This window comes from Prionailurus viverrinus, chromosome X (assembly GCF_022837055.1).
Source record: "Prionailurus viverrinus isolate Anna chromosome X, UM_Priviv_1.0, whole genome shotgun sequence".
Classification (NCBI taxonomy): Eukaryota; Metazoa; Chordata; class Mammalia; order Carnivora; family Felidae; genus Prionailurus; species Prionailurus viverrinus.
In genome coordinates this window covers 38670913-38695058 of record NC_062579.1, presented here as the reverse complement: position 1 = coordinate 38695058, position 24146 = coordinate 38670913, and the positions used below count along the sequence as shown (strand labels likewise).

Genomic DNA, 24146 nt, shown 5'->3' with positions numbered 1-24146 from the left:
TACGCCTATAGGAAAAATACTGGGGGTGATAGCTATTCTGGCCTATATAAAAGAATAAGTAGATATCCACACTCCAACTCTCCATCTAGGTATAACTGTTTTGTTGGACCTAAAATCAGACACATCTAACAAGAAGCATAAAATCAGAGAGAAGATCAGCTATCTGTGGTAGACTGAAAGCTGTCCACTAGAACCTATTTCAGCATTCTTTTGCAATAACAGGAAAGTAGCCAGGCATATGGCTGCCCAGTCATGATAGCATTTCTCAGCCTCCTTTGAGAAAATTGGTTTGGCCATGTGACAACGTTCTCATCAACAGAACGTGAGAGAATACGATAGCTGCCACTTTCAAGTCAGCGCACTGCGACAGTAGGCATGTTTTCTCTATACCCTCTTCGGCCTTCTTGCTTTACTAAAACCTGGCCTTGGCAGCAACACAGATACAAAGGTGCAGGTGGCACACACACACACACACACACACACACACACACGCACGCACAAACCCAAGAGATGGCCGGATTATGTAATGGAAGGAACCTGGATTCCCAAATAAACATGAGCAACAAGGTTTTCCAAAGGGCTGTGACATTAGCAACTTTATCTGAGAGAGGAATATTCTTCAGTATTTAAGTCACTTTACCTTATAATCTCTTTGTTACTGCAAATAAGCTTTAATATAATTTAAAAAAAATTTTTACATTTATTTATTTATTTTTGAGAAACAGAGTGAGACAAAGCGTGAGTGGGGGAGGGGCAGAGAGAGAAGGAGACACAGAATCTGAAGCAGGCTCCAGGCTCTGAGCAAGGGGTCAGCACAGAGCCTGATGTGGGGCTCGAACTCATGGACTGTGAGATCATGACCTGAGCTGAAGTCAGACGCTCAACTGACTGAGCCACCCAGGTGCCCCAGCGTCAACATAATGAATACACTATTTTCACCCAGAGTGGGAATCACAGATGTTTCCATGACCAGTATAGTGCATGAGACATATGAGATTCTTGATAATTTTAAAATGGAAAAATTATACATTATTTCCTCAGCAAGAGATTTTAGATTGTGAGAATGCTCTGAGTCATCAAGTTCAGTTTTACCCCATTGGTCACTTTGATGCTGTATTCTGGATACATATCCCAGCCAAAAATCTCATCCTTTTATTCTTACGTCATGTTTTTATTCTCACACGCTTAGCTTTAATGTATTCTGGAGATATTAAGCACTGGATTCCGAGTCATGGTTTTAGAAGTGGTTCTGTTTTTCACTTTAAATTATATATTATATATATATATATATATATATATATATGTGTATATATATAATTATAATATTATACATATTAATATACAGAAGAGGTTCTGCTTTTCACTTTAAATTATATATATAATTATATAACATATTATTATATTATATATTAATATAATATATATAATGAGTATAAATATAAAACTTATAAATAATTAAGTTAGCTTCTAAACCCCTGCTGTATTGGACAATATTTACATCACCAGTACCAATTTTTAATGCAAAAAATCTGCAATAAAAAGCTTCCCTACACTTTTCCTGAGCCCACAGATTCAATGAACAGTACATAAATGAAGAGTCGACGGTCTAGATAAAACCTGTGGTGCAAGCTTGCATTCTATTTGCCACTCACAAAAATGCCTCAAAAAGTCCAGTTTATTCTTAAATCAAAAGACACATTTATACCTTCTTCCTCCATTTAGCCTGCTTAGCACTTAATTTCTTTTGTGCCACTGGAAAACATATTTATGCCGAGAGCTCTTCCTCTCTAGTCAGGAATAAGACAGGGATGTCCACTCTCACCATTACTATTTAACATAGTGCTGAAGTCTTAGCTTCAGCAATCAGATAACAAAAAGAAATAAAAGGTTTAAGAGACAAAACAGATGAACATAAGGGAAGGGAAACAAAAATAATATAAAAACAGGGAGGGAACAAAACAGAAGAGACTCATAAATATGGAGAACAAACTGAGGGTTACGGGAGGGGTTGTGGGAGGGGGGATGGGCTAAATGGGGAAGGGGCACTAAGGAATCTACTCCTGAAATCATTGTTGCACCATATGCTAACGAATTTGGATGTAAATTTTAAAAAATAAAAGTAAAAAAAAAATAAAAGGTACCCAAATTGGCAAGGAAAAAGTCAAACTTCACTATTTGCAGATGACATGATACTCTACGTAGAAAACCCGAAAGACTCCACCAAAATGTTGTTAGAACTAATACATGAATTCAGCAAAGTTGCAGGATATTAAATCAATGCTCAGAAATCTGTTGCATTTCTATACACCACTTATGAAACAGCAGAAAAAGAAATCAAGGAATTGATCCCATTTGCAACTGCACCAAAGAACTACAAGATACCTAGGAATAAACCTAACCAAAGAGATACAAGATCTCTGAAAACTATAGAAAGCTTATGAAATAAGTTGAACAGGACACAAAAAAATGGAAAATTATTCCACGCTCCTGGATTGGAAGAACAAACATTGTTAAAATGTCTATACTCCCTAAAGCAATCTACATATTTACTGCAATCCCTATCAAAATACCACCAGCATTTTTCAAGAGCTAGAACAAACAATCCTAAAGTTTGCATGGAACTACAAAAGACCCTGAATAGCCAAAGCAATCTTGAAAAAGAAAAGCAAAGCTGGAGACATCATGATTCCAGACTTCAAGCTATATAACAAAGCTCTAATCATCAAGACAGTATGGTACTGGTACAAAAACAGACACATAGATCAATAGAACAAAATAGAAAATCCAGAAATACACCCACAACTATATGGTCAACTAATCTTCGACAAAGCAGGAAAGAATATCCAATATAAAGAAATACAGTCTCTTCAGCAAATGGTGTTGGGAAAACTGGACAGCAACATGCAGAAGAATGAAACTGGATCACTTTCTTATACCATATACAAAAGTAAATTCCAAATGGATGAAGGACCTAAATGTGAGAGAAAGCAAACCATCAAAACCCTAGAAGAGAATGTAGGCAGCAACCTCTTTGACCTCAGCCATAGCAACTTCTTACTAGACACATCACTGGAGGCATGGGAAACAAAAGCAAAAATGAACTACTGGGACTTCATGAAGATAAAATCTCCTGCACAGTGAAGGAAACAATCAACAAAACTAAAAGGTAGCCTATGGAATAGGAGAAGATATTTGCAAATGATATATCTGATGAAGGGTTAGAAACCAAAATGTATAAAGAACTTCTCAAACTCAACACCCAAAAAACAAATACTCCAGTTAAGAAATAGGAAAAAGATGGGGCGCCTGGGTGGCTCAGTCGGTTAAGCGTCTGACTTCAGCTCAGGTCATGATCTCACAGTCTGTGAGTTTGAGCCCTGTGTCGGGCTCTGTGCCGACAGCTCGGAACCTGGAGCCTGCTTCAGATTCTGTGTCTCCCTTTCTCTCTCTGCCCCTCCTCTGTCTCAAAAATAAATAAAAACATTAAAAAAAAAAGAAACAGGCAAAAGACATGAATAGACATTTTTCCAAAGAAGACATCCAAATGGCTAACAGACACATGAAAAGATGCTCAACATCAGTCATCACCAGGAAAATACAAATCAAAACCATGATGAGATACCACTTGATGAGATACCTGTCAGAATGGCTAAAATTAACAACACAGGAAACAACAAGGTGTTGGCGAAGATGTGGAGAAAGCAGAACCCTCTTGCACTGCTGGTGGGAATACAAACTGGTGTAGCTGCTCTGAAAACAGTACGGAGGCTCCTCAAAAAACTAAAAGTAGAACTACCCTACAATCCAGCAGTTGCACTTCTAGGTATTTACCAAAAGGATACAAAAATACAGATTCAGAGTTGCGGCAAGATGGCGGCTTAGGAGGACGCTGGGCTCACCGCACGTCCTGCTGATCACTTAGATTCCATCTACACCTGCCTAAATAACCCAGAAAACCGCCAGAGGATTAGCAGAACAGAGTCGCCGGAGCCAAACGCAGACGAGAGGCCCACGGAAGAGGGTAGGAAGGGCGGCGAGGCGGTGCGCGCTCCACGGACTGGCGGGAGGGAGCCGGGGCGGAGGGGCGGCTCGCCGGCCAAGCAGAGCCCCCGAGTCGGGCTTGCAAAAGCGGAGGGGCCGGGCGGACTGTGTTCCGACAGCAAGCGCGACTTAGCGTCTGGGAGGTCATAAGTTAACAGCTCTGCTCGGAAAGCGGGAAGGCTGGAGGACAAAGGGAGGGAGAGCTGCTGATCCCCCTGACAACAGAGCTCAGTTTGGTGGGGAACAAAGGCGCTCGCCAGCGCCATCTCCCCCGCCCATCCCCCAGACGAAATCCCAAAGGGAACTGGTTCCTGCCAGGGAACTTGCTCTCTCCGCGCAAACACCCAACTCTGCGCTTCGGTGGAGCCAAACCTCCGGCAGCGGATCTGACTCCCTCCCGCTGCCATAGGGCCCCTCCTGAAGTGGATCACCTAAGGAGAAGCGATCTAAGCCTGCCCCTCCTGCCCCCGAGCACCTTGCCTACCCACCCCAGCTAATACGCCAGATCCCCAGCATCACAAGCCTGGCAGGGTGCAAGTAGCCCAGACAAGCCACACCACCCCACAGTGAATCCCGCCCCTAGGAGAGGGGAAGAGAAGGCACACACCAGTCTGACTGTGGCCCCAGCGGTGGGCTGGGGGCAGACATCAGGTCTGACTGCGGCCCCTCCCACCAACTCCAGTTATACACCACAGCACAGGGCAAGTGCCCTGCAGGTCCTCACCACGCCAGGGACTATCCAAAATGACCAAGAGGAAGAACTCTCCTCAGAAGAATCTCCAGGAAATAACAACAGCTAATGAGCTGATCAAAAAGGATTTAAATAACATAACAGAAAGTGAATTTAGAATAATAGTCATAAAATTAATCGCTGGGCTTGAAAACAGTATACAGGACAGCAGAGAATCTCTTGCTACAGAGATCAAGGGACTAAGGAACAGTCACGAGGAGCTGAAAAATGCTTTAAACGAAATGCATAACAAAATGGAAACCACCACAGCTCGGCTTGAAGAGGCAGAGGAGAGAATAGGTGAACTAGAAGATAAAGTTATGGAAAAAGAGGAAGCTGAGAAAAAGAGAGATAAAAAAATCCAGGAGTATGAGGGGAAAATTAGAGAATTAAGTGATACACTAAAAAGAAATAATATACGCATAATTGGTATCCCAGAGGAGGAAGAGAGAGGGAAAGGTGCTGAAGGGGTACTTGAAGAAATCATAGCTGAGAACTTCCCTGAACTGGGGAAGGAAAAAGGCATTGAAATCCAAGAGGCACAGAGAACTCCCTTCAGACGTAACTTGAATCGATCTTCTGCACGACATATCATAGTGAAACTGGCAAAATACAAGGATAAAGAGAAAATTCTGAAAGCAGCAAGGGGTAAACGTGCCCTCACATATAAAGGGAGACCTATAAGACTCGTGACTGATCTCTCTTTTGAAACTTGGCAGGCCAGAAAGAATTGGCACGAGATTTTCAGGGTGCTAGACAGAAAAAATATGCAGCCAAGAATCCTTTATCCAGCAAGTCTGTCATTTAGAATAGAAGGAGAGATAAAGGTCTTCCCAAACAAACAAAAACTGAAGGAATTTGTCACCACTAAACCAGCCCTACAAGAGATCCTAAGGGGGACCCTGTGAGACAAAGTCCCAGAGACATCACTATAAGCATAAAACATACAGACATCACAATGACTCTAAACCCGTATCTTTCTATAATAACACTGAATGTAAATGGATTAAATGCGCCAACCAAAAGACATAGGGTATCAGAATGGATAAAAAAACAAGACCCATCTATTTGCTGTCTACAAGAGACTCATTTTAGACCTGAGGACACCTTTAGATTGAGAGTGAGGGGATGGAGAACTATTTATCATGCGACTGGAAGCCAAAAGAAAGCTGGAGTAGCCATACTTATATCAGACAAACTAGACTTTAAATTAAAGGCTGGAACAAGAGATGAAGAAGGACATTATATAATAGTTACAGGGTCTATCCATCAGGAAGAGCTAACAATTATAAATGTCTATGCACCGAATACCGGAGCCCCCAAATATATAAAACAATTACTCATAAACATAAGCAACCTTATTGATAAGAATGTGGTAATTGCAGGGGACTTTAATACACCACTTACAGAAATGGATAGATCATCTAGACACACGGTCAATAAAGAAACAAGGGCCCTGAATGAGACATTGGATCAGATGGACTTGACAGATATATTTAGAACTCTGCATCCCAAAGCAACAGAATATACTTTCTTCTCGAATGCACATGGAACATTCTCCAAGATAGATCATATACTGGGTCACAAAACAGCCCTTCATAAGTTTACAAGAATTGAAATTATACCATGCTTACTTTCAGACCACAATGCTATGAAGCTTGAAATCAACCACAGAAAAAAGTCTGGAAAACCTCCAAAAGCATGGAGGTTAAAGAACACCCTACTAACGAATGAGTGGGTCAACCAGGCAATTAGAGAAGAAATTAAAAAATATATGGAAACAAACGAAAATGAAAATACAACAATCCAAACGCTTTGGGACGCAGCAAAGGCAGTCCTGAGAGGAAAATACATTGCAATCCAGGCCTATCTCAAGAAACAAGAAAAATCCCAAATACAAAATCTAACAGCACACCTAAAGGAACTAGAAGCAGAACAGCAAAGGCAGCCTAAACCCAGCAGAAGAAGAGAAATAATAAAGATCAGAGCAGAAATAAACAATATAGAAACTAAAAAAACTGTAGAGCAGATCAACGAAACCAAGAGTTGGTTTTTTGAAAAAATAAACAAAATTGACAAACCTCTAGCCAGGCTTCTCAAAAAGAAAAGGGAGATGACCCAAATAGATAAAATCATGAATGAAAATGGAATTATTACAACCAATCCCTCAGAGATACAAACAATTATCAGGGAATACTATGAAAACTTATATGCCAACAAATTGGACAACCTGGAAGAAATGGACAAATTCCTGAACACCCACACTCTTCCAAAACTCAATCAGGAGGAAATAGAAAGCTTGAACAGACCCATAACCAGCGAAGAAATTGAATTGGTTATCAAAAATCTCCCAACAAATAAGAGTCCAGGACCAGATGGCTTCCCAGGGGAGTTCTACCAGACGTTTCAAGCAGAGATAATACCTATCCTTCTCAAGCTATTCCAAGAAATAGAAAGGGAAGGAAAACTTCCAGACTCATTCTATGAAGCCAGTATTACTTTGATTCCTAAACCAGACAGAGACCCAGTAAGAAAAGAGAACTACATGCCAATATCCCTGATGAATATGGATGCAAAAATTCTCAATAAGATACTAGCAAATCGATACAGGAGTACTGATGCATAGGGGCACTTGTACCCCAATGTTTATAGCAGCACTCTCAACAATAGCCAAATTATGGAAAGAGCCTAAATGTCCATCAACTGATGAATGGATAAAGAAATTGTGGTTTATATACACAATGGAATATTACGTGGCAATGAGAAAAAATGAAATATGGCCTTTTGTAGCAACGTGGATGGAACTGGAGAGTGTGATGCTAAGTGAAATAAGCCATACAGAGAAAGACAGATACCATATGGTTTCACTCTTATGTGGATCCTGAGAAACTTATCAGGAACCCATGGGGGAGGGGAAGGAAAAAAAAAAGAGGTTAGAATGGGAGAGAGCCAAAGCATAAGAGACTGTTAAAAACTGAGAACAAACTGAGGGTTGATGGGGGATGGGAGGGAGGAGAGGGTGGGTGATGGGTATTGAGGAGGGCACCTTTTGGGATGAGCACTGGGTGTTGTATGGAAACCAATTTGTCAATAAATTTCAGAAAAAAAAAAATACAGATTCAAAGGGGTACATGCACCGTGTTTATAACAGCATTATCAACAACAGCCAAACTATGGAGAGAGCCCAAATGTCCATTGAATGATGATTGGATAAAGAAGATATGGCATGTATACACACACCACACACACACACACACACACACACACACACACGAATATTACCCATCCATCAAAAAGAATGAAATCTTGCCATTTGCAATGATGTGGATGGAGCTGGAGTATATATGCTAAGCGAAATAAGTTAGGCAGAGAAAGACAAATGCCATATGTTTTCACTCGTGTGGAATTTAAGAAAACAAAACGGATGAACATATGGGAGTGTAAAAAAAGAGAGAGGGAAACAAACAATAAGAGATTCTTAACAATAGAGAACAAACTGAGGGTTCTTGGAGGGGATGTGGGTGCAGGGATGGGCTACATGGGTGATGGGTACTAAATAGGGCACTTGTTATGATGAGCACTGGGTGTTGTATGTAAGTGATGAATCACTGAATTCTATTCCTGAAACCAATATTGTACTGTATGTTAACTAGGATTTATTTTTTTTTAATTTTTATGTTTATTTATTTTTGAGAGAGAGAGAGAGAGAGAGAGAGAGAGAGAGAGAGAGTGAGTAGGGGAGGGGCAGAGAGAGAGAGGGAGACACAGATTCTGAAGCAGGCTCCAGGCTCCAAGCTGTCAACACAGAGCCTGACGCAGGACTTGAACTCACAAACTGTGAGATCATGACCTGAGCCGAAGTCAGATGCTTAACTGACTGAGCCACCCAGGCGCCCCTTAACTAGGATTTAAATAAAAATTTGAAAAGAAAAATAAATTAGACAACAAAGGATAAGAGAAACATGTTTATGCTTCATTAAGCAGTTTGAGCCTTTTACTTTGAACATTAATCTGATCATATTGCTACCAAGACTTTTTCCAAATTCCAAAAGCAGACACCTTCTGTGCGATTCATTTTGCTAATTATTTTAGTAGATTTCTATTATGATAGAACATAATGCACAAGCAGTAAACCTTTTTAAAGCCTTTTTTAAATGTTTATTTACTTTTGAAAGAGAGAGAAAAAAACAGAGTGCGGGGGGGGGGGGGGGGGGCAGAGAGAGAGGGAGATATCTGAAGCAGGCTCCAGGCTCTGAACTGTCAGCACAGAGCCCGATGTGGGGCTTGAACTCACAAACAGTGAGATCATGACGTGAGCCAAAGTTGGATGCTCAGCCAATTGAGCCACCCAGGTGCCCCAAGAATAACAATCTTCCACAGACTATTTCAGAAAATAGAAAAGGGAACACTTCACAACTCATTTATGTGGCCAGCATAATCCTAATACCAAAACCTGACAACATTGAAAAAAAGGAAAACAACCAAAATCACTTATGAAAATGAAAATATTTAAAACAAAATATCAGTTAATATAACTCAACAATATATATTAAGGGTTATATATCATAAACAACTAGTATCTATCTCAGAAATATAAAGTTAATTTAACATTTGAAAATAAATAACTCACATATTAACAAAATAAAAACAACAATTCATATGATTAATAAGATGAGGAAAAAAACATTTGACAAAATTCAACATGTAACCATGATTTTAAAAAACTCTTAAACAAGCTAGGATTTAAAAAGAACTTCTATAAGGGTACCTAGGTGGCTCAGTTCCCTGAGCGTCCAACTTCAGTTCAGGTCATGATCTCACAGTTCGTGGGTTCAAGCCCCGCATCAGGCTCTGTGCTAACAGCTCAGTGCCTGGAACCTGCTTCAGATTCTGTGTCTCCCTCTCTTTCCACCCCTCCCCCTCTCTTGAAAATAAATAAATGTTAATAAAAAATTTAAAAAAAGAACTCCTATAACTCGATAAAGGGAAGCTTCAAAAAACATCATACACAATGGTATGAATTTTTTATCCCTAATATCAGGAACAAGGCAAGCGTGCCCACACTCACCACTTCTACTCAACATCAAATTGAAGGTCTTAGTGAAATAAGGAAAAGTAAGAAAAAGCATGAAATTGTAAAGGAAAAAGTAAAAATGTTTCTTTTTTTAAAAAAAATGTTTATTATTTTTGAGAAAGACAGTAAGTAGGGGAAGGGGCAGAGAGAGGGAGACAGAGGATCTGAAGTGGGCTCTGTGCTGACAGCAGAGAACCTGACGTGGGGCTTGAACTCACAGACCCTGAAACCATGACCTGAGCCGGAGTCGGATGCTCAACCGACTGAGCTGTCCAGGCATCCCGTAAAAGTGTTTCTAAAGTGATAATGATTGCTTACATGAAAAACCCCAAGGAACCTACAAGAAAACTAATAGGTGGATGTAGGAATGCCTCAGGATACAAAGTCAATGTACAAAAATCAATCATGAGCAATTTATACATACTAGCAATGAACAATTTGAAAATAAAATTTAAAAAACAATGCCATTTTACAATAGTGTCAAAAAGCATCAAATACTTAGGGATAAATTTAATGAAGGATGCATAAGACTTCTACACTGACAACCATAAAACATTGCTGAAAGCAATCAAACACCCAAATAAATGCAGAAAGTATGCCATGCTCATGGATTAGAAGGCTCAATATTGTGAAGATATCATTTCTCGTAAAATTGGTCCATAGAGTCAACTCAACTCCAAATAAAATCCCGGCAGACTACCTGAGTTCAAGACTCATTATAAAAGCTACAGTAATAAAGCAAGTGTGGGTTTGCCAAAAGGACAGTATATTAACTGTATTTTCTTATTTTGTTTTTTTTTAAGTTTTTAACTTTAAGTCCACTATAGTTAACATACATGCTGTATTAGTTTCAGGTGTACAGTATACTGATTCAACAACCCTATACATTGCTTAGTGCTTATCATGAGAAGTGTACTCTTAATCTTCTTCACCTATTTTCACCCATCCCTCCTCCCCCCCACTCTGGTAACCATCAGTCTGTCCTCTGTAGTTGAGAGTCTGTTTCTTGGTTTGTTTCTCTTTCTCTTTTTTTCCTTTGTTCATTTATTTTATCTCTTAAATACCACATATGAGTGAAATCATATGGTATTTGTCTTTCTCTAACTTATTTCGGTTAGTATTATATTCTCTAGATCCATCCATGTTGTTGCAAATGGCAAGATTTCATTCTTTTTTATGCCCGAATAGTATTCCAGCATGTGTGCGTGTGTGTATCATATCTTCTTTATCTTATTTTCTGTATTCTTTTTTAAAATTTATTTTTAATGTTTATTTATTTTTGAGAGAGACAGACACACACACAGAGAGAGAGAGAGAGAGAGAGAGAGAGAGAGAGAGAGAGCACAAGCGAGGGAGGAGCAAAGACAGAGGGAGACACAGAGTCCGAAGCAGGCTCCAGGCTCTGAGCTGTCAGCACAGAGCCTGATGTGGGGCTCAAACTCACGAACCGTGAGATCATGACCTGAGCCAAAGTCAGAATGCTTAACTGACTGAGCCACCCAGGCACCCCTTATTTTCTGTATTCTTGATGCTCTGCCATCTGGTGCCTTGCTCATCCTGGAGAGAATGCCTCTCCCAGTGCTAGTTCATGCCCAGAGATAGCAAATGACTTCCCTGTAAGCATAACTTTCATATGCAAACCAACCAATCCAGAGCCCATGTCCACCACTATCTCCTTTATTAAGTTCTCACAGGTTGAGCCACTATCCCGCTGCCCTAATCACCTCAGTACCAGGTACCAGGTAACTACATACAGTCCCTACACCCCAGAAGCCCTGCTGAAATTACTCAAACTAGCCAATGGTAAACCTTCCCAGCCTGCTCACTCTGCCTTACCCATTCTTTCCCAGGAAAATAACAATAAAGGCTCTTGCTGTGCTTTCCCCTCATGACTTTGGCCTTCTGACTGACCCTGGGGCTTCCCAGTGTGGCATGTCTCCTCTTCTTGGGAACTGTGAGTTACAAACTATCTTTTCGTTTTGAAGTTTACTTATTTATTTTGAGAGAGACAAAGAGTGAGTGGGGTAGGCGCAGAGAGAAGGGGAGAGAGAGAGAATCCCAAGCAGGCTCCGTGCTGTCAGTGCACAGCTCAGTGTGGGGCTCGAACTCACGAAACCATGAGATCATGACCTGAGCAGAAACCAAGAGTTGGACACTTAACCAACTGAGTCACCCAGGCGCCCCAAAAATGTTTGCTTTTTGACAGACACCAGTAGGAAGATAGAAGTGAAAGCCACAAATTAAAACAAAATGTTGACAATGGATATATCTGGCACAGGAGTTATAGCCAGCAAATATAAAGAACTCTGAAAACTCATTAAGGAAACAACCCAATAAAAAAAATGGGAAAGATAGTTGAACAGACACTTCAAACAAAAATGTACAAAGGTCACTAAGCACATGAAAAAATACTTTTCATTACTCATCAGAGGAATGCAACTTAAAATCACAATGAGATGCCATTACACATCCAGGATAATAGCAAAAATGAAAGAGATTGATGGTGGCAAGGGTTGGCAAGAATGTGGAACAACCGAAATTCTTGTGTGTTGCTGCTGGAAGTGTAAAATCACAGCCACTTTGGAAGATAGTTTGGCCATGTCTTATTTTTATTTTTATTTTATTTTATTAAAAAAAGTTTAAGTTTATTTGAGAGAGAGAGAGAGAGCAAGAGAGAGAGAGCGAGCGAGTGTAGGCAGAGAGAGACGGAGAGAGAGAGAGAATCCCATGTAGGCTCTGCACCATCGGTGAAGAGCCCGACGTGGGCTTGAACACCCAAACCGTGAGATCACGACCTGGGCCGAAATCAAGAGTCAGATGCTTAACTAAATGAGCCACCCAGGCACCCCTGGCCACGTCTTATAAAGGCAAGCACATACTTACACAATTATATCACCCACCAACTCCACTCCTAGGTATTTACCCAAGAGAAATGTGAACATATGGTCACACAAAGACATACCAGAATGTTCACTACAGCTTTATTCACAATAACCAAATAATAACCACCTGTCATCAACAGGTGTATAGATAAACATGGCAATCTACTCATATCAGGGAATAGTATTCAGCATTTAAAAGGAATAAGCTAAGGGCACCTGGGTGGCTCAGTGAGTTAAGTGTTGACTTCGGCTCAGGTCATGATCTCGTAGTCTGAGTTCGAGCCCCGTGTCGGGCTCTGCTGACAGCTCAGAGCCTGGATCCTGTTTTGGATTCTGTGTCTCCCTGTCTCTGTGCCCCTCCCCCACTCGTACTCTGTCTGTATGTCTCTCTCTCTCAAAAGTAAACATTAACAAATAAAATAAAAGGAGTAAACTAGTTATATACTCAATAACACGGACGAATCACAAAATCATTATGCCAAACAAATGAAGCCAGACCCAAAAGGGTATATATAGTATGATTTTATTCATATGAAACCCTAATAAAGACAAATCTAATCTATAGTGACAGAAAGCAGGTCAACGGTTGCCTGGGGCTAAAGGGGTGGTACATACTAACTACTAGGGGCATAAAGGCTCATTTTTGTGTGTGTATCTTCTTTGTGTACTTGAAATGGATACATTTGATTGTATGTAAATTATACCTGAATACAGCTGACTTATTTAAAAGAAAAAATGCTAAATGACAATGATCCTAAGGTCAGAAGATGGGAGAGATGCATTGTGATGGGGAGGTGGAGAGGAGTAAGGAATATGAAAGCAATTCCTACAGAGAGAGGAGGAGGTGAGGCTGGTTGTAGATGACAGTTTATTGGTATCTTAGATGTGAGAAGATAAAACTTAGGAGAAAGAAGGCGGAGTGAGGCAACAAGCTGGTTTACAAAGAAGGCAAACTCATTAGAACCTAAAAGTATACGGGTGCCTGGGTGGCTCAGTCAGTCGAGCATCTGACTTCGGCTCAGGTCGTGATCTCGCAGTTCGTGGGTTCAAGCCCTGCGTCGGGCTTTGTGCTGACAGCCCAGAGCCTGAAGCCTGCTTCAGATTCTGTGTCTTCCCCTCTCTCTGCGACTCCCCTGCTTTCTCTCTCTCTCTCTCTCTCAAAAATAAAGGAAGATTAAAAAAATTAACAACAAAAAGAACCTGAAAGTATATGATAAGAATCTAAGACCCTGGGGGTGGGGTTTAAATAATGAAGCATAAAAATGTGATGGAAGGACAGAACATCCAAAAAAGCAAGATCTATAGGGAGGAAGCCTGGCATATGATCCAGAGCGTAGGAACTGTAGCAATTCTCCTGGACGCAAGTCAGGCCAAAAAGACAGTTGACAACAGTAAGGGAAATAAAGGGAGAGAGCAGTCTGGTACCTAAGAGGCCAATGCTATTTTTCCTTAAGCAGCTTCCAAAGTTTAGAACCTTCAAGATGGTAGAAATAATAGAATTTTAAAGGCACCAACCTCTTAGGAAAAGAAAAGTGTTTCTGTGCCCCCAGATCTGCCTGGGTTGCACTCACTCACCCGAACAGCTCTGATGTGGGGTTTTTCTCTCCAAAATCCATGGCTCCTCTCCTTGCTCCAACTTGAAGATGACTTCTGGTTTGGGAACTTCATACCCTGTTAACAGGACATGATAGAATTGGGTCCAGCTAATTGCTTTCCACTTGTTCTTTAAAAAAGTAACCACATTTCACTGGGAAAAGAGCAATAATCACAGAGGTTAATGGACTGAAGCATCTCAGACCAATCAAGGATGCCACCAGCACACACATCAGATGTCGCAGAGTTCTCAGCAGCTGAGAATGGAAATACTCTCATGGAGGCTCTGTGTTCGTTTCCTAGGGCTGCTCTCACAAAGTACCAAAACCTGGGTGACTTAAAACAGCAGAACATCATTGTCTCACACTTCTGGAGGCTCAAGTCTGAAATCAAAGTGTTTAGCAGGGCCATGCCCTCTCTCACAGATGTTAGGGAGAATCCTTCCTTGACTCTTCTAGCTTGTTCTTTGCCAGCAACGGCATTCCATTCTTTGATGTTCTTAAGCTTGTAAGTGCATCACTTCAGTTACATGGCCGTCTTCCCTCTATGTGTGTCTATTTCTATGCCCAAATTTCCCTTTTTTTATAAGGACACCAGTCATATTAAAAATATTTTTTAATGTTTATTTTTGAGAGAGAGAGAGAGAGAGAGAGAAAGCAGGGGAGGGGCAGAGAGAGAGGGAGAAACAGAATTTGAAACAGGTTCCAGGCTCTGAGCTGTCAGCACAAAGGCCGACACAGGGCTCGAACCCAGGAACCTTGAGATCATGACCTGAGCTGAAGTCAGACACTTAGCCAACTGAGCCACCCAGGCGCCCCAGGACACCAGTCATATTAGATTAGGGCCCACCCCAATGAACTCATTTTAACTTGATTTCTTCAGGGGTGCTTGGGTGGCTCAGTTGGTTAAGCAACCAACTCTTGATTTTGGCTCAGGTCATGATCTCACAGTCGTGAGCTCTGTCAGCGCAGAGCCTGCTTGGGATTCTCTCTGTTCCTCCCCTCTCATGCTTTCTGTCTCTCAAAATAAATAAACATTAACAAAATTTAACTTGATTACCTCTATAAAGACGCTATTTCCAAATAAGGTCACATTCTTGGGTACTGGGGGTTCAGACTTCTGTATATCTTTTTTTCAGGGGACACACAATTCAACCTATAAAAATTTGCCCTCTGACCCTCCAAATTCATGTCCTTCCCACGTGCAAAATATACTAACCCCATCCCAATATCCCCCAAAGTCTTAATCATTCCAGCATCAAGTCTTAAGTTCAAAATCTATCAAAATATCAACTCAAAGTCTCAAATCTTATCTAAATCACCCAAATTGGTTATGAATGAGTTGGGAGTGTGAATTATCTTGGGGCAGTTTCTCTCCACGCAAACCTGTGAAAGCAGACAACTTATCTGCCAAAATACCGTGGTAGGACAGGCATAGGATAGACATTCCCATTTCAAAAGGGAGAAACTGGAATGAAAAAAGGGATCACAGGTCCCAACAAAGTCCAAAGCCTAACAAGGCAAATTCCACTAGATTTTAAGTTCTGAGAGTAATTCTTATCGGCTCAATATTCTATCCTCCAAGCCTACAATGGCGGTGGCCCCACTCCGTTGGCCCCAGCCCAGGAGTGGCACCATTCACTATTACCTCTCCTGGTCCATTAGCAAAATATTTGCTTCCTGTTCTTATGACCTTAAGCTCTGCTGTTCCAAAGGGAGGAATGCTTCCACTGGGAGACACAATAGTGATTCCACTGAACTGGGAGACTTATCTGCCACCTGACATTTTGGGCCCCTCACATCTCTGAATCAAAAGGCAAAGAAGGGAATTACTGTGCTGGCCTGGGTGACGGATCCTGATTACTCAGGGGAATTGGACTCCTGCCCCACAATGGAAAAGAGGAAGAAGCATGTCTGGAATACAGGAAATCCCTTGAGGGGGGGGGGGGTCTCTTAGTACTACTGTGTCCTGTGATTAAAGTCAATGGAAACTACATTGACTACAACAATCCAATTCAGGCAGATCCTTCAAGGAATGAATTTTCAGGTCACCCCACTAGGTGAAGAACCACAACCCACTGAGGTGTTTGCTGAGGGCAGAGGGAACAAGGAACGGCTAGTGAAAGAAGGAATTCTACCTCAAGACTGCAACACAGACACCTTGCCTCAGTTTTCAGTGTTCTGGCCTGCCCTGAAGATTCCAGACTCAGGATTACAATATCAGCTCACCCGAATTTCCAGCCTGCAGGCCTGCCCTATACATTTCAGAATTGTCAGTCCCTGCAGTCAGGTGAGCCAGTTCCTTAAAATAAACCTCTTTCCCAGATTCTGTGTATATGTACATGTATTCATTCTCTCTGTCTCTATGTATGTGTATGTATGTATAGTGTGTGGGTGTACTCTGTATACGTATATAACCGTATCTTATTGGTTCCATTTCTCTGGAGAGCCATAATACAGATTTTGAGGGTGACTCTAGAGGAAAAGAATAGTAAGAATGAGTTTTCTGAACTGGCTATGGGGTTTCTAGAATTGGTTCCCTATTCTGATTAGATTTGAATGCGCTAACGACTCTATTTCCAGTAGTAAAGAGGGCACTAATAGTCCATGGCATGATGTGGCAAAAGAGATATGCAACATATCACCCCTGGATACTCCTAATCAAATGCTGATGAGAGGCATCTTTCTGCAGGACCTTATATTTGATACCCTAGACATTTTTGTCAAACTTACAAGTATAAGATTGCCTGGTTGCTCTTAATTATGCTGGTCAAAGTGGAGGGCCGGAAACTAAAGGATGCACTCAGGGATTTGATTTCCCAGCTCAAGCACTGCATACATGACCTGAACATTTCTATGTCTTTCCTGAAAGAAACCCCTACCTCCTGTAGCTGCAGAGTTGATATTGCTGAAAACCAAACCCAGAGTCTCATCCTGTGAATGGCTACATTACAACACAAACTGAATTCCCAACCTCACAGGGTGTCTGCTATTCAGGTGAGGGAACTGACTGAAAAGGAAGGAAACCTAAAAATTGGAATGGAAACATATGAGGACGCTGAACTTCTACATTCTGATGAGTCTTCTTTGCCAGTAGAAGTAGCCCTTCTACCCCTCTCTGAGAAGACTAACCCTACTTTGCCCGAGGACCTTGCAATGGCCTCCTCTGAGGTACTTGCCTTGCAAGGTACTGCTGAGTTCTCCCAGGACATACCCTTATATGCTTCTAGACCTCTAACTAGACTCAAGTCTCATCAGGGCCCAAAGAATGAGATATAGTGTAAATTCATGAGAAGGTACAAAATAACTGCATTATTTGTCCAATTTATATAGACAGAAATCTGGGAAATCTGGGTAAAAATGGGTATGAAGAGTGTGGGATAATGGGGGCACCTGGGTGACTCAGTCACTTGAGCATCCGACACTTGATTTCAGCTCAGGTCATGATCTCACAGTTTGTGGGATCAAGCCCTGCATTGGGTTCTGTGCTGACAGTGTGGAGTGTGCTTGGGATTCTCTCTCCCTTTCTCTCTCTTCCCTTTCCCCACTCTCTCTTTCTCTCTCTGTCAAAATAAATAAACTTTAAAAGAGTGCGGGATAATGGAAAGAACATAAAGTTGGATCAGGCCAGATTTAGTGGTATGTGCACACTAAACAGATTCTGAAATTAATGTTGCCACTTGGGTTAGAGAGGGCTTGAACATTTTGCTTGGTTGGCAGAAACGTGGATCAAAACATGGCCTGTACTAAATGCAGCTGAAATGGAGAACTGCTTTGGAAGAACTCTCTATACTATACAGAAAGGCATCCAAAGGCTTGGGGATACTGGGATGTTAGAGTGGGTTTATCATGTAAGACATTTTGTCCCGCACTGGGAGGATCCAGAGGACATATCTGTGACCATGGCTGTGACAAACAAATTTGGGTGGGTGTGGGGAGGGGGCAGAATCCTTGAAGATTTCTGTGATTGCTTCTTCTCTGTAGGACACACAATTATAGTGGAAGTGCTGCCACTCAATTGGGAAACCCAAATGCAATGGGCATAATTGGATCCTGGGGTGGCAGGGGTCACATGGAGGCACTGAATTGCTAAATGCAAGGTGGGCACAGCTACTATAGTGGACAGTAGGGTCAAAGCAGTGATCAGAATAGTCTGACTTGCAGAGAGACCCATGGTGTTGGCTAGTTGATCATGATGTCTCTAGAAAATAGATGAGCAATCTACTAAATTCTTTTAAAAAATTTTTAATGTTTATTTATCTTTGAGAGAGAGAGAGAAAATCTGAAACAGGCTCTAGGCTCTGAGCTGTCAGCACAGAGCCCGACGTGGGGCTCAAACTCACGAACCATGAGATCATGTCCTGAGCTGAAGTTAGATGTTTAATCGACTGAGCCACCCAGACACCCCAGCAATCTATTAAATTCTTACTTGATCTGTATAAAGAGAAGAGTTCTAGCTCAAGTGAACAGAAGTCTAACTTGAAACATAAAAACAGAGAGTCTCAGCTCCTCCATCAATTTTCAGACTTGAGCCAGTTTACAGACCCAGAAATCTCTGAAGGAAGGGGAGACAGCTCCCCTGAGGAAGGACCCCCAGTACACTGTCAAAATTTATACTACTAATCTTTCTCCCAGCCTTCTCTAAAGGGATTTACAGTCCCCTTGTCAGGGTGACTGTGCGTTGAGGCAAAGGACATAGTGAGGTTTTTCAGAGATCATTGGACACCAGTTCTAAATGGACACTAATTCCAGGAGACGCAGGATGTCACTGTGGCCCACTAGACAGCATAGGGGCTTATGGGAGTAAAGTGATCAATTGCGATTCAGCGCAGCTCCATCTCACAGGGGGCCCAGCAGTCCCCCAAACCCATCCTGTGTTTATCTCCCTGGTTCAGGAATGCAAAATTAGAATACAGATACGCAGCAACTGACAGAATCCCCATACTGGTTCCCTGACCTGTGCAGTGAGGACTATTACAGTGAGAAAGGACCAGTGGAAGCCACTAGAACTGCCTCTACTAGGAAAATAGTAAACCAAGGAAATATGCATTCCTGTAAGAATTGCAGAGATTAGGGCCACCATCAAGAACCTGAAGGATGCCAGGGCGGTGAGTTCCACCACATCTCTATTCAACTCACCTATTTGGCCTGTGCAGAGGACAAATAGATCTTGGAGAATGACAGTGGCTCATCATAAGCTTAACCAGGTAATTCCAATAGCAGCTGCTGTACGAGACACGGGTTCACTGCTTAAGCAAATTAACGCATCCCTTCATACCTGGTATGGTAGCTATTGATCTTACAGATGTGTGGGTTGGGTTTTTTTTTTTTTTGGCAATACCTGTTAGTAGAGACTACTAGAAACAGTTTGCTTTCAGTTGTTACGACCAACTATATATATACCTTTACTGTCCTACCTCAGAAATATATCAGCCTTTCAGTCCTATGTCATAATTTAGTCTGCAGGGATCTTTTTTTTTTAAGTTTATTTATTTATTTTGAGAGAGAGAACAAGTGAGTGGGGGGAATGGGAGGGGGAGAGCAGAGAGTTGGAGAGAGACAGAATCCCAAGCAGGCTCTGCACTGCCAGCATGGAGCCTGATGAGGGGCTCGAACTCACAAACTGCAAGATCATAACCTGAGCTGAAACCAAGAGTCTGATGCTCAACTGACTGAGCCACCCAAGTGCCCCAGTCTGCAGAGATCTTGACTGCCTTTCCCTTCCACAAGATATCACGTTGGCCCATTGCATTTATGACATTATGCTGACTGGACCTTATGAACGAGAGGTAGTAATGACTCTTGACTTACTGGTGAGATATTTGTATGTCACAGGGTAGGACATAAATCTGACAAAAATTTAGGGGCCATCTACCTGAGGGAAAGTTCCATGCCACTGGACCCCTAGAAATCTCCAAGTGAAGAATAAGTTTTTGCATCTGGTTCTTCCTATAAGTAAAAGAGGGATAATGCCTACTGGGCCTCTACAGACTTCAGAGGCAATATATTCCTCATCTGGGTGTGCTATTCTGGCCCATTTATCATGTGATCCAAAAAACTGCTAGTTTTGAACAAAGCCCAGAATGAAAGAAGGCTCTTTACAGATCCAGACTGCCATATAAGCTGCTCTGCCACTGGGCCATATGATCTGGCAGATCCAGTGGTGTTTGAAGTGTTCGTGGCAGATAGGGATGAAGCTTTTGGCAGGCCCTCACAGGAGAATCACAGAGCAAACCTTGGGATTTTGGAGCAAAGCACTGCCATCCTCTGAGGATAACTGCACTTCTATAGAGAAACAGCTTTTAGCTTCCTACTTGGTCTCAACTTACTTACTCGCTGAATTTAAGCGTTATTAGCACGTGGAAGAAAGGACACTTAACAAGGACTCCTTCGGGGCGCCTGGGTGGCTCAGTCGGTTAAGCGTCTGACTTTGGCTCAAGTCATGATCTCCAGGTTCATGGGTTTGAGCCCCACGTTGGGCTCTGTGCTGACAGCTCAGAGCCTGGAGCCTCCTTTAGATTCTGTGCCTCCCTCTCTCTCTGCCCCTCTCCCTGCCCTCCCTCTCAAAAATAAACGAACATTTAAAAAATTTTTAAAAAAAGAACCAAAGACTCCTTCAGTAATGGGCAGTGAACATGGAAGAGTCCAGTGCTGAATCCTCACCCAGTGGTGGGACACAAGAAATGTGGCCAGCAGGAGAGACCCACTCCCCACTCACAGGGGGCCCAAGTCCTTCTGATCAAGCCCCAGCCTATAGATGGTGAGAGGTCAGTAGTAACCCCTAGACCACTGAGCCTGGGTCTTCCCAGAGTGTGCTGCTTGAGCATGCTTCCCAAGGTGGGTGGCAAACTCCATCTAAGGCTAAATAATGGCACAAACGTGACAGTCGACAAGTACTATAAGGGAGAGTTGAAAAGAACTTTGAAGCAGCAATTCAAGAGAGCCGAAAGTTGTCATGAGGTGTGACCTCAGATCAGATGTGGCAACTCCACACCCTTGACCCTGGGTGAGAGCTCTGCCCCTTCAGGCCTGGAACCAAGCAGGTGGCTTGCCCTCTGGAACTGAGGAGGTGATGGTCTGTCACATGCCATTTTCCCAGACAGTGACTTCTGGGCCTGTGGTGGTGGCAGCAGCCCTGTTGGCCTCTGACCCATCCCTGAAGTCATTCATCCCTCTTCTTGAAGGAAAACGCGTGTACACAGCCAAACGGTTTTACCAGCCTACGTCCTATCTGCACAATCCCAGATAGCCTACAGCCTTCCCTCATTTTCCTGGACAGCTCATTTTTTCCTGTCTCCGTCCTCTTCAGTCTAAGCTGGCAGTATTTCTACTGACAGGGCTGACTGGATCCACAAGGCATACATCTCATCTCCTTAGCAACTGGTTGTCCACCCCTTTGGTGTTCTTTCCAGAGTCCATCTCATTTTTTTGTGATATGGATAGGCCAAACATTTTCCATATCTTCAAGTTCTGCTTCATTTTTACTAACAATTCCTCTTCACTGTCTTTCTTTCCTCCTACATTTTACTATAAGCAGCAAGGAAAGCATAGGCCATGCCTTTTAACACTACTTAGAAATTTCCTCAGCTAGGGGCGCCTGGGTGGTTGTCAGTTAAGTGTCCGACTCTTGATTTTGACTCAGGTCATGATCTCACACTTCATGAGATTCAGCCCTGCATCAGGCTCTGCGCTGACAGTGTGGAGCCTGCTTGGGATTCTCTCTCTTCCTCTCTCTCTCTCCTCTGCTAGCACGTGCTCTCTTGCTCTCAAAATAAATAAACATTAAAGGAAAAAAATGCCCTCAGCTAAAATTCCAAGTTTGTCACTTACAATTTCTACTTTCCACTCAACAGAACAGAATTCAGTCAAGCTCTCTGCCACCTTATAACAAGGATCTCCTTTCCTCCAGTTTCCATGCTCCTCACTCTGAGACCTCACCAAAAGCCCCTTTAACATTCCTATCAGCAATCTCTTCAAAGCAATCTAGGCCTTTTCTGTGAAGTACCTAAAACCTTTCCAGCCTCTACCCATTGCCCAATTCCAAAGCCACTTCCATGTTTTTTTTTAGTATTTGTTACAGCAGCAACCCATTTCCCAAGTATAAAAATTCATGTTACTTTCCTAGGGCTGCTATGATAAAATACCACAAGCTGGACAGCTTGAAATAACAGAAATTTCCTGTCTCACAGTTCTGGAAGCCAGAAGTCCAAAATCAAGGTATCAGTAAGGCCATGCTCTTTTTGAAGTAGAACCTTCAAAACAGGAAGGAACCGTTTCATGTTGCTCTCCAACATCTTGGTGATCTTGGGCATTTCCTGGCTTACAGATGCATCACTCTAGTGATGCGGCCATCTTCTTTTCTTTATGTGTCTTCACACGGTCTTTCCTCCGTGTGTATGTGTGTATGTGTCTCTCTGGCTAGATTTCCCTTATTTTAAGTACACCAGTCGTACCAGATTAAGACCCACCCTAATGACCTCATTTAAGCTTGATTACTTCTATAAAGGCCCTAATTCCAAAAGAGGTCATATTCTGAGGTACTGGAGGTCAGGGCTTCAACATATTTTACAGGGAGGATACAATTTTATCCATTACATGCTCCTTTGTAGATTCTTAGAATGGCTGTACTTACCCAATGAGAGCAGGTGGCTGTAGTTTTCCAGCATCACATCCTGGTACAGGCGTCTCTGTGTAGAGTCCAACTGCTGCCACTCCTCCCTGCTGAAGTCCACAGTCACATCCTCGAACGATACGGAGCCCTGTAACAACACAATCCTGCTCAGGGTGACATGGCCAGCAGTGGGTGATAGGGAGAAGATCAGTAAGAAATTATTTTATTTTATTTTATTTTAAATGTTTATTTATTTATTTTTGAGACAGAGAGAGAGCATTCATGGGGGAGGGGCAGATAGAGAAGGAGACAGAGAATTCTAAGCAGACTCCGTGCTGTCAGCGGACAGCCCTATGTGGGGTTCGAACTCACAAGTTGTGAGATCATGACCTGATCCAAAATCAAGAGTCAGATGCTTAACCGACTGAGCCACCTAGGCACCCCAAAGAATTTTTTAAATGACTTTCACTAGAATATGCTATATGGTGTGTCTATTAAATACCTAGTTATATATAATGTTGTGTAGAATACAAATATTGAATTGTAAATTTTTGCTATTCATTGGTACAACAGTCAGTCATACATTTAAAAAAATTTTAATGTCCACTTGTTTTTGAGAGAGAGAAACAGAGCACAAGCTGGGGAGGGGCAGAGAGAGAGGGAGACACAGTATCCGAAGCAGGCTCCAGGCTCTGAGCTCTCAGAACAGAGCCCCATGCGGGGCTTGAACTCACAAACCATGAGATCGTGATCTGAGCCAAAGTCAGGCACTTAACCGAATGAGCCACCCAGGTACCCCAGTCAGTCATACATTTTTAAGAATAATAGTTTTGTACAGGATTTGACCTTGATCCTATTTTGTTGTTAATTTTAATGGGAAGTTTGTGTTCTATAACTTTTAGAAGGAAGCATGTATACCTTTTTTTAATTAAATTATACATAGCTCCCTCTACTATTGCTTTAATTTATTCATCAAAAATACAGCCATTTTCTCTTGATGCTTTTTCGTTATTCGTTTCTAACTTAATTCCACAGTGTCAGAAAATATACTCTGTATGATTTCTACATATGGTCTATCTAGGAGAATGTTTCATGTGTCCCTGGAAAAGAATATATATACAGCTATTGACGGCTGTAGTATTCTATTAATATATACATCAAATTGGTTGAGTGTTATTGAAATTTTCTATCACCATACTCATTTGTCTTCTACTTG

At 42.0% G+C, this 24146-nt stretch overlaps 1 protein-coding gene across 5 annotated transcripts in view; it reads right to left on the bottom strand.

Moving 5' to 3' along the window:
* The window catches only part of ZNF81 (zinc finger protein 81), a 90084-nt gene that overhangs the window by 7233 nt on the left and 58705 nt on the right, over positions 1-24146 (bottom strand). For all 5 annotated transcript variants that reach the window (XM_047844547.1, XM_047844544.1, XM_047844545.1 and 2 more), the window contains 2 exons: positions 22952-23078; positions 14303-14398 (listed from right to left, as the gene is read on the bottom strand). In XM_047844547.1, coding sequence (XP_047700503.1) covers positions 14303-14398; positions 22952-23078 — 223 coding nt within the window. The remainder of the gene's footprint in view (positions 1-14302; positions 14399-22951; positions 23079-24146) is intronic.